General features: G+C 45.1%; 1 protein-coding gene across 3 annotated transcripts in view; it reads left to right on the top strand.

Moving 5' to 3' along the window:
* pcif1 (phosphorylated CTD interacting factor 1) overlaps positions 1–16,560 on the top strand; it is a 256,458-nt gene that overhangs the window by 163,998 nt on the left and 75,900 nt on the right. For all 3 annotated transcript variants that reach the window (XR_010976541.1, XM_068048030.1, XM_068048029.1), the window contains exons 7-9: positions 571–718; positions 3,836–3,919; positions 5,868–5,967. Coding sequence is in view for 2 of the 3 variants with exons in the window: in XM_068048030.1 (XP_067904131.1) it covers positions 571–718; positions 3,836–3,919; positions 5,868–5,967 (332 nt within the window). In the remaining variant the exon portion in view is untranslated. The remainder of the gene's footprint in view (positions 1–570; positions 719–3,835; positions 3,920–5,867; positions 5,968–16,560) is intronic.

The following is a 16,560-nucleotide window of genomic DNA, read 5'->3' as shown; positions in this document are numbered from 1 at the left end:
GGCATCAGTCTCTGGTACCATGCCTTATGTGCTGACCTAGGCACTGAATGTTGCAGATGAGTTAATTTTGAGGGGGCATAACAGCCAAAGCGATCCTGCCCTCATCCAACATCCACTGTAGACTTTCCAGCACAGGTCACTGGACAGCAATTTCTTAGCCTCCTTCTATTGAGACTGGTTGTAGTGTCTTTACTGCCAGCTGGACTTAAATCAACCAACTCAGCACAGACCAAGAATCACACTATGGGTTATTCTACTGCCTATACTAACGAAAATAATTTTTAAAGGGACAGGGTGTCCTTTTGATTGCTTCTGTGTCATCTGTTTTCATGTAAAGAACGGTGATTACATTAGCCAATTTACTCCGGTATTAGGTATTGATGGGCCAGTTATGGTAAAGTTTTACCATATCGTGCCTAGTAGAAGCTCAAGCGCAAAGAGGAAATGGAATTTTGATCCTCTATTTCATAGCAAACCCGGAAACATTCCATCTTCAGACAAGGTTCCCAACTGTTGTACATGAGAAGGGTCTGTGAATTTTGTTTAATGTCAGATTGATTGTCCTGGCAGGGATTGAACCACCTCGTGACTCTTTTAATCGCTGGCTGCTGGAGCGTAAGGCAATCGACAAAGGCAAAGACCCATTGCTACCGAGTGACTGCGATCCTATCGTCTCTCCCTCCATGTTTCGTGAAGTAATGAATGACATTCCTATCAGGTAACAATATTTCCTTTAGTCATACAGGCTACTGTAGCAAAATACATACCCCTTGTCCTGCAAGTAGTTTCCACCTATACAGACCCCTCTTTGCATACAAGCCTTCGTAAGAGATGCCACATCCAAATAGGCCCAGCTCCATAAAGCAACCTCCTACACACTCCAATCCCACAACATATGCATGTTGCCCCCCCCCCCCAATCAAATTTGACCCCTTGTTCACATGTCACATGTGCATTATCCCCAATCTAAGCTAGTGAAAAAGACTAAGCCTATGCCAATTTAGTGATCCACACTCGCAGTGCAGAGTGATGCTAACAGAGATCTCAGTTTGGAAAGTATTGGGCACCTGTTAATCGAGAGAGAAAATGATGAGCTGTCACCAGCCATTGTCCAAATTGTAGTCTCTGAGCATCACTCCACACTGGGAATTCCATACTGTGGAATCGAGCTTTGTATGAGAATTAATTGTACATGATTCTATTGCCATTTTGGTTCCTTTCACTTAACTAGCGGCTGGTAAAAAAAGAAAATTCCTCTGTGCATCATTTTGCAAGCAACTTCAAATCTGCTTTACTGGTAATGTTTCAGTATAGTTATACCATTGCGATTCCTTCACTCGGCAAAATTTGACTGCTGATAACAGTTCTAATAAGGCATTGGCAGCTGAAAAGTGCAGAAAACCTTTGCTTGCTCCTCCAGCAGCCACACTTTCTGCCCCCTCACCTAAACTTTCCTGAGTACTGTAAATCCTTATTCCGACTCCTCTCTCCACCTGGAGACCCCTATCGGTAAAACACTCCTACCAGAGGTCAGCGGCTAGGAATCCTGCGGCGAGTAACTCCGCTCCTGACTCCCCAAAGCCTGTCCACCATCGACAAGGCACAAGGCAGGAGTGTGATGGAATACATTCCACTTGCCCGGATGGGTGCAGCTGCAACACTCAAGAATAGTTGTTTAGTCACACAGAAGTTGAGTATTGCTGAAAATAGAGACATGTTGTCAAAAGTTTTTTGTTTTGTACTCATCAGGACAATTGCAAGACTAACCAATGTAAGGTAAAACAACCACCTATACAGCATGAGAAGAGAGTGCCGATTGGTTGGCCAGTGAACTCTGATTGGTAGAGGCGTTGCCATGGTGAATGCACCAGTTTTCAGTGACTGACAGTTAAACAAGGCTTGGCAGTTAAAATTTAAACCAGGCAGCTTGACCAATGAACCAGCGAATGGCTGTCTCTTATTTAGTTCAGCTGAAACAGATGCAATGTTTGTACATATTCTGTCTGCAAAGAACAGGGCTCTGTATTAATATATGCAGCTTCCAGTACGCACAAATGCGCCACACTGAGCCCTACTGACAATCTTAAATTTGTTGTCAGCATAATTCTTGGCACACTGAGGATTATTTAGCAAATGTTGTCCAATCACGGACACGGTTGAGTTTTGCAGCCATGGGCTGGTTGGATACAGCCCATATCTTGCCCGTTGCAAACAGCAAAGAGTCATGTTTGATACGATCCGCCAGTCTTTGGGACATACGGCCTATATACCTAGCATCACACTGGCATTGAAATTCACTTATCACATTACCCGTGTGTGATAGGCAGAATGTCTTTGGCTTGATGGCAGCATTCTGTTAGTGGCGAATACCACACGTGTTGCTACTGCATTGTAGCAGCGTGAAACAGCTAGCTTTACCTGTTCAAATTTTTGGGAGACTTTACCCTTCCAGGGTAATTTGAGGTAGACTAGACACTTTTCAGGGCTGAAAAAGATGGCCTTAGGCCCATTCACAAGTCTGCGCGATATACAGCGAGAAATTATAAATGAATTTCAATGCCAGTGTGATGCTAGGCATATAGGCCTTAAGTCCCAAAGACTGGCCGATCGTAGCAAACAATGTGTCCCTTCAGCTGTTCGCAACAGGCAAAGTATGGGCTGTAATCAACCAGCCCGTGGTTGCAAAACTCAAAACAGTGTCTGTTATTCCGCTATTGGACAACATTTGCTAAATAATCCTCAATGTGCTAAGAATTACAGTGACAACAAATTTAAGATTGTCAGTAGGGCTCGCAGTGTGGTGGCACATACTGGAAGCTACATTTATTAATACACAGGGCCCTGTTCTTTGCAGACAGCAAGAATATGTACAAACATTGCACCTGTTTCAGCTGAACAAAATAAGTGACAGCCATTCGTTTGTTTATTCCTCAGGTCAATGCCTTGACTAGAGTCAAGCTGCCTGGTTCAAATTTTAAACAAAGCTTGGCAGTTAACTGTCAATCACAGTAAACTGGTGCATTCACCATGGCAACACCTCTACCAGAGTTCACTTGCCAACCAATCGGCACTCTCTTCTCATGCAGTATAAGTTGTTTTCCCTTACATTGATTATTCTTCCGATTGTTCTGATGAGTGCAAGACGAAAAGGTTCGACAACATGTCTCTATTTTCAGCAGAACACTCAAGAAGCTCGACACCATCCGCTTGATTGGCACCCTATCCACAAACATTCACTCTCTCCACCGCCAACACAGTGGCAGCAGTGTGTACCATCTACAAGATGCACTGCAGCAGCGCACCAAGGCTCCTTAGACAGCACCTTCCAAACCCGTGATCTCTACAACCTCTAAAGGACAAGGGCAGCAGATGCATGGGAACACCACCACCTGCAAGTTCCCCTCCAAGCCACACATCATCCTGACTTGGAACAAGAGTGTTGTTCCTTCACTGTCGCTGGGTCAAAATCCTGGAACTCCCTTCCTAACAGCACTGTGGGTGTACCTACTCCACATGGACTGCAGCAGTTCAAGAAGACAGCTCACCGCCACCTTCTCAAGGGTAATTAGAGATGGGCAATAAATGCTGGCCTGGCCAGAGTCACCCACATCCCAGGAATGAATTTTTAAAAATCACTCCCACACTGAACCCCCTATCAGTAAAACACTCCCCAGATTCAGAGCTGTCTCAAATCAGCATCTCTCTTAGTTGAGATCTTCTGCATGATCGTTGGCATAGTTGTTATCGATTTCAATTCAGCACTTTATTGTAAATATGGTATTGCTTTGTTTATGACCTGGTGATATGATGACAAGCCTTTTACTTTCATTTGCAGATTGTCTCGCATTAAGTACAGGGAGGAAGCCCGGAGACTGCTTTTCAAATATGCTGAATCAGCAAAGCGAATGATTGAATCCAGGTAGATTCTAGGGTCAAATAATCAGACCCACTCTCTGGGATTTTACAGGGTCAGATAATTTCAGACAGGCTCACAGTGAAGCTCTTTTAGTTACATGTTCAGACAGACTGGGATTTCAGGGTCACATACTCAGATTGGCTTTGGCTGTAATACTCAGATATTCAGACAGACCCTCCAATTTCTCGGGGTCAGATATTCGGTGATTTCTCAGGTTAGACATTTCGGCAAACTTTCTCAGACATCTTGGGGTTGGATGTTCAGAAAGATTCTGCAAATTATTGGTGTCAGATATTCAGTCAGACAGATTTCTCTGTCGGTTATTCAGGATGAGGGGGAATTCTTGGCATCAGATGTTCAGACAGACTGTGTCCAGGATTTCTCGGTGTTGGTTATTCAGACAGTCTCTGGGATGTTCTGAGGGTCGGATGTTCAGCCTGATTTGCTGGGATTACTTGGGATCAGATATTCAGACAGGGTATGCGATGTTCCCAGTGTCAACATTCAGACAGACTTTATGGGATGTTCCTAGGGTTAGGTGCTAAGTGTTCCACATGTGCTTCAGTAAGTGTCACTGGGTGGAAAGATCCTGGGGGTCAGAAAAAGTGATGATATTAGATAGAGTTTCTGACCCCCAGTAAAGTGTAATGGTGGCTCTGTGAACCTATGCGCAACCCATTCTGAGGTTCTGTCCTTCCAAACTTGGGTGCTGAGGACATTGTGAGCCAGTGTGAAGTACAGATTGTTCAAGGCCTCTTAGCCTGCTGTGGTTCTTTAGTCATTGACTATATTCAAGGCGGAGATGGATAGATTTTTGGGGACGAAGGAAATCAAGGGATATAGGGATCGGGTGAGAAAGTGGAGTTGATGTAGAACTTCAGCCATGATCTTATTGCGTTATGCAGCAGGGTTGAGGGACTGTGACCTATTCCTGCTCTTATTTATTATAACAAACCCAGAACATATGGTTTTGAGTTTTCACTTTTCCTAAGAAAAGCTAGGCAGAATTGGCAATTTGAGTGCAAATTATTCCCAACATTAACCTAGTTTTGAAGTATTTTTTTCTGTCAAGTTTCTGCTGAAATCGTTTTACAAACTGCCAAACATAAAATCTGCCATGAGCCAACGCTTTAAAAGTGTTTTAAGAAAAATGTTCCGGGGTGCCGATGCTTCCGGTGTGACAGAGGTGGAGGTAAGAGAGGAGAGGGTGTTGCACTATCTTCTGTCCATTAAGCAAGGACTCAAGCTTGTGCTGATCACTTATGACTGATTAATAACCATTGTCTGGTGAGGGAGATACATGGGGTCTGAGCTTAAATGGCTTCAAGGTGGGTGACACATCCGCCAATGACATTTGAATACATGCCAAACCTGTATGGAAGACTGTAATCTGATAGCCAAGTTAGGTTACTTGCAATACTGCCGATTGAGAAGGCCACTGTTGATGATTTAGCAGCTGACCTGACTCAACAGGACCTCTGCTATGTCTGCCACCAAGAGCTGGGATATTTCCCATTTGAGTCCAGACTGTAACCAGTGCTTGTAATGAATAGTGTGATTCCCAGTGAGGCAAGGGGTGTGCACTCTTGCCAACCTTTGCTTCTGGACTTAAGTAGGTGGAATGTTACCCAAAGGTGAAGGATGCATGCATCATCCCGATTTCTCGTAGCTTGGTTTGGAAGCCTGTAATTGTGGTGATAGATTCCTGCACACGTCAGACAACAGGCTGATCAGGAAAAAAAACACAATCATTTTAGTTGTACTGAAATTTTTCCCAAAATATGTTGGAGGCTGTACACCGAATAAACTGATAATTGCACAGAGAGAGTCTGTGTTTCCAGCCATGAGAAGGATCTTGACTCGTTCTGTTGTGTGGCTAGTAAATCTTAGTCTATGAGTAGCAAGTTTGTGGCCCTTTTTGTCCTACTTACTATATCTGGTTCTTCCCCAGAAATGCTACCCCAGATGTCAGGAAAACCGTGAAGTGGAATGTTGAAGATACTTTCAATTGGCTGCGAAAGGAACCATCTGCCACAAAGGAAGATTATATGGTAAGGGAAACATTACAAGATAAGGGGGCAATGGCTCAGTGGTTAGCACCGCAGCCTCACAGCTCCAACGACCCGGGTTCAATTCTGGGTACTGCCTGTGTGGAGTTTGCAAGTTCTCCCTGTCTCTGCGTGGGTTTCCTCCCACAGCCAAAAGACTTGCAGCTTGATAGGTAAATTGGCCATTATAAATTGCCCCTAGTATAGGTAGGTGGTAGGGGAATATAGGGACAGGTGAGGATGTGGTAGGAATATGGGATTAGTGTAGGATTAGTATAAATGGGTGGTTGATGGTCGGCACAGACTCGGTGGGCCGAAGGGCCTGTTTCAGTGCTGTATCTCTAAACTAAAACTAAAATGATTACGCTGTTTCTTTGAAGCAACAAAGAGGATAGGTGAATGTGGTGCATATATGGACTTTAGAAGTACCAAATAAGAGACATGTTTGCAAAATTGATGCCAGTATGATTAAATGGCAGTGGCATCATGGATACAAAATTGGCTGAGGGACAGAAAGCAGAGAAGCAGAGGGAAGTATGCAATGGTGTCCCCCAGGGGTTGGCATTAGGACCACTGCTAATTTAAAAGTGTGAAGTGATTCATTTTGGAAGGTCGAATATGAATGCGGAATACAGGCTTAAAGACAGGATTCTTGGTAGTGTGGAAGAACAGAGGGATCTTGGGGTCCATGTCCATAGATCGCTCAAAGTTGCCACCCAAGTTGATAGGGTTGTTAAGAAGGCGTATGGTGTGTTGGCTTTCATTAACAGGGGGATTGAGTTTAAGAGCCGCGAGGTTATGCTGCATCTCTATAAGGCCCTGGTTCGACCACACTTGGAATATTGTGTTCAGTTCTGGTCGCCTCATTATAGGAAGGATGTGGAAGCTTTAGAGAGGGTGCAGAGGAGATTTACCAGGATGCTGCCTGGACTGGAGGGCATGTCCTACAAAGAAAGATTGAGGGAGCTAGGGCTTTTCTCATTGGAGCGAAGAAGGATGAGAGGTGACTTGATAGAGGGGTACAAGATGATGAGAGGCATAGATAGAGTGGATAGTCAGAGACTTTTTCCCAGGGTGGAAAGGGCTATCACCAGGGGGCATAATTTTAAGGTGATTGGAGGAAGATTTCGGGGAGATGTCAGAGGTAGGTTCTTTACACAGAGAGTGGTGGGCGCGTGGAATGCGCTGCCAGCGGTGGTAGTAGAAGCAGATACATTAGGGGCATTTAAGCGACTCTTGGATAGGTACATGGATGATAGTAAAATGAAGGGTAGGTAGTTAGTTTGATCTTAGAGTAGGTTAAAGGTTCGGCACAACATCGTGGGCCGATGGGCCTGTACTGTGCTGTACTATTCTATGTTCTTTGATATAAATGACCTGGACTTGGATAGGCAGGCATAATTTCAAGATTTGCAGTTGATATGAAACTTGGAAATGCAGTAAACAGTGAGGAGGATAGTAACAGACTTCAGGAGGACAGACTGGTGAAATGGGCTGACGTGGCAGATGCAATTTAACACAGAAGTGTGAAGTGATACGTTTTGATAAGAACGAGGAGAGACAATAAAAACTAACCAGTACAATTTTAAAAGGGGTGCAGGAACAGAAAAACAAGGGAATGGGGCAAGTTGAAAAGGCTGTTAAAAATGCATACCTTATCTTTGGCTTCATAAAGAGAAGCAGAGAGTTTAAAAGCAAAGAAGTTATGCTAAACCTTTAAAATTAGTGGTTACATCAAGTGTACAGCTCAGTGACCGGCCTTTCGGCACAACTGGTCTATGCTGGCATCTATACTCCACACGTACCTTCACCTACCCTACTACATCTAACCCTATCAGCATGCCCTTTTATTCCTTTCTCGCCGATCTGTTCATACAGCTTCCTCTTAAATGCAACTATGCTATTTGCCTAACCTCTTGCAGTAGCAAGTTCTACATTTTCACCACTCCCTGGGTAAAAAAGTTTCAAATTGAAAATTCAGGAGATTTATTAGTGTCCATCTTATATTGATGACCTCCAGTTTGGGGCTCCCAAAAGTGGAAATGTTTGCTTTATATCTACCCTAAGTTGTCTTAAAGACAACTGATTATCCCCTAGCTCTTGCTTTCCTGATAAGTGTATCCTCAGTTCAGGTATCATCCTTGTGAATCTTGTTTGCACCTTCCCTAGTACCTCTACATCACGTTTATAATATGGAAACCAGAGTGTGCCCAGTACTCAAGTGTGGTCTAACCAAGGTTCAATGCAAGTTTAATGTAACTTCTCTCCTTTTCAGTTCTATCCCTCTGTCCAGTTTACTGTGGGCAAAATTTGTCTGTCATCTCTTTGAAGTCAGCCTTACCTAAACCTAGAATCATGGTAGCTGTTTTGCTTTCCTCCCTTTCAAGCATTGAACTCAGTCATATTATGATGGACATTTATCTAATAGCTATGAACCATTAGGCTATTAACTAAATCTAGCTCATTACTAAATCTAATACGGCATGCGCCTTGTTGCTTCTAAGACACACTGCTGCAGGAAACTATCCTGGACACACTCAAGAAGTTCACTATCTTTCTGACCAGGGAGAAGGGATGAGTGTTAATTGGGAATTTGGATCATAGAGGAACTGATGTTTATTGGGTAAATTTGGGACACAGACAAAAGAGCTGAACTTGAGATCAGGTGAGAGTGACCGCCTTTGACGTCAAGGCAGCATTTGACCAAGTGTGGCATCAATGAGCTTCAGTAAACTGGAGTCACTGGAAAGCATGGGAAAACTCTCCACTGGTTGGAGTCATAGCTAGCACAAAGGAAGATGGTTGTGGTTATTGGATGTCAATCATCTAAGTCCCAGGATATCACTGCAGGAGTTCCTCTGGATAGTGTCCGAGGCCCAACCAACTTCAGCTGCTTCATCAATGACCTTCACCCAATCATAAGGTCAGAAGTGGAGTTATTCACTGATGATAGTACAGTGTTCAGCACCATTTGCGACTCCTCAGATACTGAAGCATTCAGTGTCCATATGCAACAAGACCTGAACAACATTTAGGCTAGGGCTGATAAGTGGCAAGTTACATTCACACCACACAAGTGGCAGGCAATGACCATCTCCAAGAGAGAATCAAGCCATCTCCCTTGACATTCAATGGCATTACCATTGCTGAATCCCCCAACATCCTGTGGTTAGCATTGACCAAAAATTGAACTGGACCAGCCACAAATACTGGGGCTGCAAGAGCAGGTCAGAGGTTGGGAATTCTGCGGTGAGTAACTCACCTTCTGAAGCCCAAAGCCTGTGCACCATCTACAAGGAACAAGTCAGGAATGTGATGGAACACTGTCCACCTGCCTGGATGAGTGCTGCTCCAACAACACTCAAGAAGCTCAACGCCATCCAGGACAAAGCAGCCCACTTGATTGGCACCTCATCCTCCACCTTCAATATTCACTCCCTCCCTGCACGGTGGCAGCAGTGTGTACCCATCTACAAGATACACTGCAGCAACTCACCAAGGCTCTTTTGACAGCACCTTCCAAACCCGTGACCTCTATCACTTAGAAGGAAAAGTGCGGCAGATGCATGGGAACACTGCAAGCTCCCCTCCAAGCCACACACCATCCTGACTTGGAACTATATCACCCTTCCTTCAGTGTCATTGGGTCAAAATCCTGGAACTCCCTTCCTAACAGCACTGTGGATGTACCTGCACCCCAAGGATTGCAGTGGTTCAAGAAGGGGGCTCACCACCACCTTCTCAAGGGCAGTTAGGGAAAGAATGAGCGTAAATGGAGCAAGGTGTTAAAGAGCAATTAAGGTCACAGAGGGATGAGTGTTAAGGGAGAATTATAGTACGAGAGGGGTGGACATTCATTGGTGATTTAGGGTCAGACAAGTACAGTTGTTAATGGGGGAATGCAGGAACTATGACTGATTTTAATAAGGAATTCGGTTACTGGTAGGATGAGCATTCCTGGGGAAACTGGGGCCTTAGCAGGATGGGCATCAAGGGGGGAAAAAAACTAGGGCCAGAGAAGGACGGGCTTTAAGGGGGGAAACTAGGGTCATATAGCATCGCTTGATGGGCAAATTAGGGCCAAAGGGGGATAGGCATTAATCGGTAAATTAGGATCATAGAAGGACAGGCATTAATAGCAAAATGAGGGTCATAGAGAGACAATGTTATTGGGCAAATTAGGATCATAAAGGGATGGGCCTGACGGGGGTTAATGGGCAAATTAGGATCGTAAAGAGACAGGCATGAATGGGTAAATGAGGGTCGTCGAGGGACGAACATTAATGGGGAAGTTAGGGTCATTGAGGGACAATATTAATGGGCAACTTAGGATCATAAAGGAACGGGCCTGACTGGCACTAATGGGGGGCAGGGGGGTGGAATTTTAGGGTCATCGAGGGACGGGTGCCAATGGGGAGGGAAAATTTTAGGGTTGAGGGACAGGTGCTAATAGGGGGAAATTTAGCGTCAGCGAGGGGCAGGTGTTAGAGGGATGATGTTAATGGGGAAACTAGGGTCATTGAGGGACATGCATTATTAGAGGGCATTACTGAGGAAATTAGGGTTTTAAAGAAACAGGTAATAATGGGGAAATTAGGATATTTGAGGGACAGTGTTAATGGGGAAATGAGGGTCATAGAGGAACAATGTTAATGGGAAATTTAGAATCATAAAGGGACAGGCCTGATGGGCCACTTAGGGATAGGTATTAATGGGTAATTTTTTTATTAATCGTTTCATGAGATGCGGGTGTCACTGGACAGGCCTGTGTTTATTGCCTATCCCTAATTACCCATGAGGTGGTGGTGGTGAGCTGCCTTCTTGATCTGCTGCAGCCCATGTGGGGTATGTACACCCACAGTGCTATTAGGAAGGGAGTTCCAGGATATTGACCCAGCAGCAGTGAAGGAACGATGATATAATTCCAAGTCAGGATCGTGTGTGGCTTGGAGGGGAACTTGCAGGTGGTGGTGTTCTCACGCATCTGCTGCCCGTGTCCTTCTAATTGGTAGAGGTCATGGGTTTGGAAGCTGCTGCTTGAGTAACCTTGGTGTGTTGGTGCAGTGCATCTTGTAGATGGTACACACCGCTGCTAGTGTGTCGGTGGTGGATGGAGTGAATGTTTGTGGACAGGGTGCCAATCAAGTGGGCTACTTTGTCCTGGATGGTGTCAAGCTTTGAGTGTTGTTGGAGCTGCACCCATCCAGGCAAGTGGAGAGTATTCCATCACACTCCTAACTTGTGCCTTGTAGATGGTGGCCAGGCTTTGGGGAGTCAGGTGGTGAGTTACTCGCTGCAGGATTCCTAGCCTCTGACCTGCTCTTTAGCCACCGTATTTATAAAGCTACTGCAGTTCCGTTTCTAGTCAATGGTAACCCCCAGGATGTTGATAGTGGGGGATTCAGCGATCGTAATGCCATTGAAGGTCACAGGGAGATGGTTAGATTCTCTCTTGTTGGAGATGGTCAATGCCTGGCATAATTACTTGCCACTTATCAGCCCAAGCCTGGATATTGTCCAGGTCTTGTTGCATTTCTACATGGACTGCTTCAGTATCTAAGGAGTTGCTAATGGCGCTGAACATTGCACAATCAGCAAACATCCCCACTTCTGACCTCATGATTGAAGGAAGGTAATTGATGAAGCAGCTGAAGATGTTTGGGCCTAGGGCACTATTCTGAAGAACTCCTGCAGTGATGTCCTGGAGCGGAGATGATTGACCAACAACTACAACCATCTTCCTTTGCACTAGATAGGATTCCAACCAGCAGACAGTTCCCCCCCGATTCCCATTGACTCCAGTTTTGTTAGGGCTCCTTCATGCCATACCAAGTCAAATACTGCCTTGATGTCAAGGGCAGTCACTCTCACCACCTCGAGTTTAGCTCTTTTGTCCATGTTTGAATCAAGACTGTAATGACGTTAGGAGCTGAGTGGCCCTGGCGGAACCCAAACTGAGTGTCACTGAGCAGGTTATTGCTCAACAAATGCCACTTAAAAGCACTGTCAGTGACACCTTCCGTCACTTTACTGATGACTGAGTAGACTGATGGGCGGTAATTGGCTGGGTTGGATTTGCCCTGCTTTCTGTACAGGACATACCTGGGCAATTTTCCACATTGCAGGGTAGGTACCAGTGTTGAAGCTGTACTGGAACAGCTTGGATACGGGTGCAGCAAGTTTTGGAGCACAGGTCTTCAGGACTATTGCCGGAATGTTGTCAGGGTCTGTAGCCTTTACAGCATTGATATCACGCAGAGTGAATCGAATTGGCTGAAGACTGGCATCTGCGATGCTGGGGATTTCAGAAGGAGGCCGAGATGGATCATCCACTCAGCACTTCTGGCTGAAGATTGTTGCAAATGCTTCAGCTTTATCTTTTGCACTGATTTGCTGGGCTCCCCCATCGTTGAGGGGGAGGATATTTGTGGAGCCAGCTCCTCCAGTTAGTTGTTTAATTATTCATCACCATTGACGACTGGATGTGGCAGGACTTCGATCTGATCCATAGGTTGTAGGATCGCTTAGCTCTGTCTAGCATATGCTGTTTAGGTTGTTTGGCATGCAAGTAGCTTCACTAGGTTGACACCTCATTTAGAGGTATGCCTGCTGCTGCTTCTGGCATGCCCTCCTGCACTCTTTCTTGAACCAGGGTTGATCCCAGCTTGATGGTAATGGTAGAGTGGAGGATTTGCTGGGCCATGAGGTTACAGATTTTGATAGAGTATAATTCTGCTGCTCATAGCTCCTCATGGATGCTCAGTTTTGCATTGCTAGATTTCTTCTAAATCTATCGCATTTAGCACAGTGGTAGTGCCACACAACACTATGGAGGGTATCCTCAATGTGAAGATAACCTTGGTCTTCTGTGCTGTAGTCACTCCTACCAATACTGTCATGGACAGATGCATCTGTGGCAGGAAGATTGGTGAGGATGAGGTCAAGTATGTTTTTCCCTCTTGTTGGTTCCCTCACCACCTGTCACATACCCAGTCTAGCAGCTATGTCCTTTAGGACTTGGCCAGCTCAGCCAGTAGTGGTGCTACCGAGCCACACTTGATGATGGACATTGAAGTCCCCCACCCAGAGTACATTCTGTGCCCTTGCCACCCTCAGTGCTTCCTCCAAGTGGTGTTCAACATGGTGGAGTACTGATTCATCAGCTGAGGGGGTAGTAGGTGGTAATCAGGTTTCCTTGTCCATATTTAACCTGATGCCATGAGACTTCACGGGGTCCAGAGTCGATATTGAGGACTCCCAGGGCAACTCCCTCATAACTATATATCACTGTGCCACCACCTCTGCTGGGTCTGTCCTGCCAATGGGATAGGACATAGCCAGGGATGGTGATGGTGGTGTCTGGGACATTGTCTGCAAGGTATGAATTGGTGAATATGACTGTCAGGCTGTTGCTTGACTAGTCTGTGTGACAACTCTCCCAACTTTGACACAAAGCCCCCAGATGTTAGTAAGGAGGACTTTGCAGGGTCAACAGGGCTGGGTTTGCCGTTGTCGTTTCTGGTGCCTAGGTCGATGCTGGGTGGTCTGTCCGGTTTCATTCCTTATTAAGGTTTTAAGCGGTTAGGTACAACTAAGTGGCTTGCTAGGCCATTTCAGAGAGCATTTTAAGAGTCAACCACATTGCTGAGAGTCTGGAGTCACGTGTAAGCCAAACCATGCAAGGACAGCAGATTTCCTTCCCTAAAGGAAACTAGTGAACCAGATAGGTTTTTGCGATAATCAACAATAGTTTCATGGTCATTCAACTAGCTTTTTACAGATTGATTTTTTTTTTTTATTAGATCCAAATTCCACCTTCCACCTGCATTCGAACCCATATCCCCAGGGGAATACCTTGGGTCTCTGGGTTACTAGTCTAGCAATAATACCACTTTGCCACCACCTCCCCTGGGGTCATAGAGGAACATTGTTAATTGGCAACTTAGGATCATAAAGAGATGGGCCTGACAGGCACTAATGGGGCGGCGCAGTGGTTAGCACCGCAGCCTCACAGCTCCAGGGACCCGGGTTCGATTCCAGGTACTGCCTGTGTGGAGTTTGCAAGTTCTCCCTGTGTCTGCGTGGGTTTTCTCCGGGTGCTCCGATTTCCTCCCACATGCCAAAAGACTTGCAGGTTGATAGGTAAATTGGCCATTATAAATTGTCACTAGTATAGGTAGGTGGTAGGGAAATATAGGGACAGGTGGGGATGTTTGGTAGGAATATGGGATTAGTGTAGGATTAGTATAAATGGGTGGTTGATGTTCGGCACAGACTCGGTGGGCCGAAGGGCCTGTTTCAGTGCTGTATCTCTAATCTAATCTAATCTAAACATTTAGGGTCAGTGAGGGATGGGCGCTCATGGGGAATCTAGGGTCGTAGAAGGACGATATTAATGGGGAAATTAGGATATTGGGGGACATAATTTATGAGGAAATTAGAGTCATAGTGGGATATGTAATGGGGAAATTAGGGTCACAGATGGGTTCAGCATTAATGGGGAAACTAGGGTCAGAGGGATGGGCATTAATATGGAAATTAGGGTCATAGAGGGACAGTGTCATTGGGAAAATCAGGGAGACAGGCTTAATGGGGATGTTAGGGTCAATGAGGGACCATGTTCATGGGTAAATTAGGATCACAGCGACAGCTATGAATGGGGAAATTAGGTTCATTAGAGGGACAGTATTAATTCCAACCCCCCCGCCCACTTGTGTCCTCACAGCTTTCTTTCCCATCTAACTTTGTATTAACAACAAATTTGGCTGCAATGCACTTGGTCCCTTCATCCAAGTCATTAATATAGATGGTAAATAGTCAAGACCCCAACAGTGATCCCTGTGGCACCCCACTAGTTACAGTTTGCCAACCTGCAAATGCCCCATTTATACAAACTAGGAGCAGGAGTGGGCCATTCAACACCTCGAGCATGCTCTGCCATTTGACAAGATCATGGCTGGTATGATTGTAGCCTCAATTCTACTTTCCTGTCTACCCCCTAGACCTTTTGACTCCCTTGGCAATCAAGAATCTGACAGCCTTAAATATATTCATTGACCCTGCCTCCGCTGCTCTCTCGAGCAGAGAATTCCACAACCGAATGACCCACTGAGAGAACAAGTTCCTACTCGTGTCTTAAATGGGAGACCCCTTATTTTTAAAGGAGTGTCCCATCCTCTCAGCATCCACCCTTCAAGATCTGATATGTTTCAATAAGGTCACCTCTCATTCTTCTAAACTCCAATGCACATAGGCCCAACCTGTCTGCATAAGATAACCCCTTCATCCCAGCAATCAGCCGTGTGAACCTTCTCTGAACTGCTTCTAATGCAGTTATATCCCTTAAGTAAGGAGACCAAAACTGTACACAATACTCTAGATGTGGTCTCACCAATGCCTTGTAGAACTGTAGCAAAACTTCCTTTTATATTCCATTCCCCTTGCAATAAATAGGAACATTCATTCCATTTACCTTCCTAATCACTGGCTGTACCTGCATACTAACTTTTTGGTGATTCATGTACTAGGACACCCAGAACTCAACCATTCTGCAATCTCTCCATTTACTGCTTTTCTATTCTTTCTGCCAAAGTGGACAAGTTAACATTTTCCCACATCATGCCAGATTTATGCCCACCAACCTATCAGTATCCATCTGCAGACTCCTTTTGTCCTCCTCACAACTTACTTTCTTTGTGTCATCAGCAGATTTAGCTACCAGACAGTCAGACCCTTCATCCAAGTCATTGATATAGATTGTAAAGAGTTGAGGCCCCAGCACTGATCCCTGTGGCACTCCACTAGTTACAGCTTGCCAACCTGAAGATGATCCATTTATCCCTACTCTCTGCTTCTTGTTAGTTTATCAATCCTCTGTCCATGATATGTTACCCCCTACACCATGCACTCTTATTTTGTGCAGTAACCTTTGACATGGCACCTACTTAAAAGCCATTTTGAAATCCAAGTACACCACACCTACAGGTTCCCCTTCACCCATGTTGCTTGTTACTTCCTCAAAAGAAGTCTAATAAATTAGTTAAATATGAAGTAAAAACAGAAAGTGCTGGAAATACACAGCAGGTCTGGCAGCATCTGTGGAGAGAAGAGCAGAGTTAACATTTCAGGTCTGTGACCTTTCATCAGACCACAACAACTGGTTCCTCCTCCTCCCACACCTGTATAAATACAGCCACCTCACCACTCCTGGGCAGACACATGTCAGAGTCACCGCCGAGCCTATTTGTGAAGACAACAATGAAACTTGAATGCTTTGGTGGCGACTGTTTATTGCTTGTCACAGAGCTTACTACACCACTCCTAACAGACTTTAGCTAGTGTTGGCTGCCTCTTTATATATACATCTGAGGACAAATAATTAATCAGCACCCAACACCTGTTCACCCCATTATCTTCAACTACTAGGTATTTAACATCCATTAACAAAACTTATTAGACACTAACAACACCACCATCTCTCCACTCCTGTACAAATACAGTCACCTCTCCACTCCTGTACAGACACAGTCACCTCTCCACTCTTGTACACAGTTACATACTCCAATTCATATAATTGATCACAGTGGCCCCTTCACA

Source organism: Heterodontus francisci, chromosome 16 (genome assembly GCF_036365525.1).
Source record: "Heterodontus francisci isolate sHetFra1 chromosome 16, sHetFra1.hap1, whole genome shotgun sequence".
In the NCBI taxonomy this organism is placed as follows: domain Eukaryota; kingdom Metazoa; phylum Chordata; class Chondrichthyes; order Heterodontiformes; family Heterodontidae; genus Heterodontus; species Heterodontus francisci.
The sequence above is the reverse complement of the archived record's forward strand: the minus strand, read 5'-3'. Positions and strand labels throughout refer to the sequence as shown.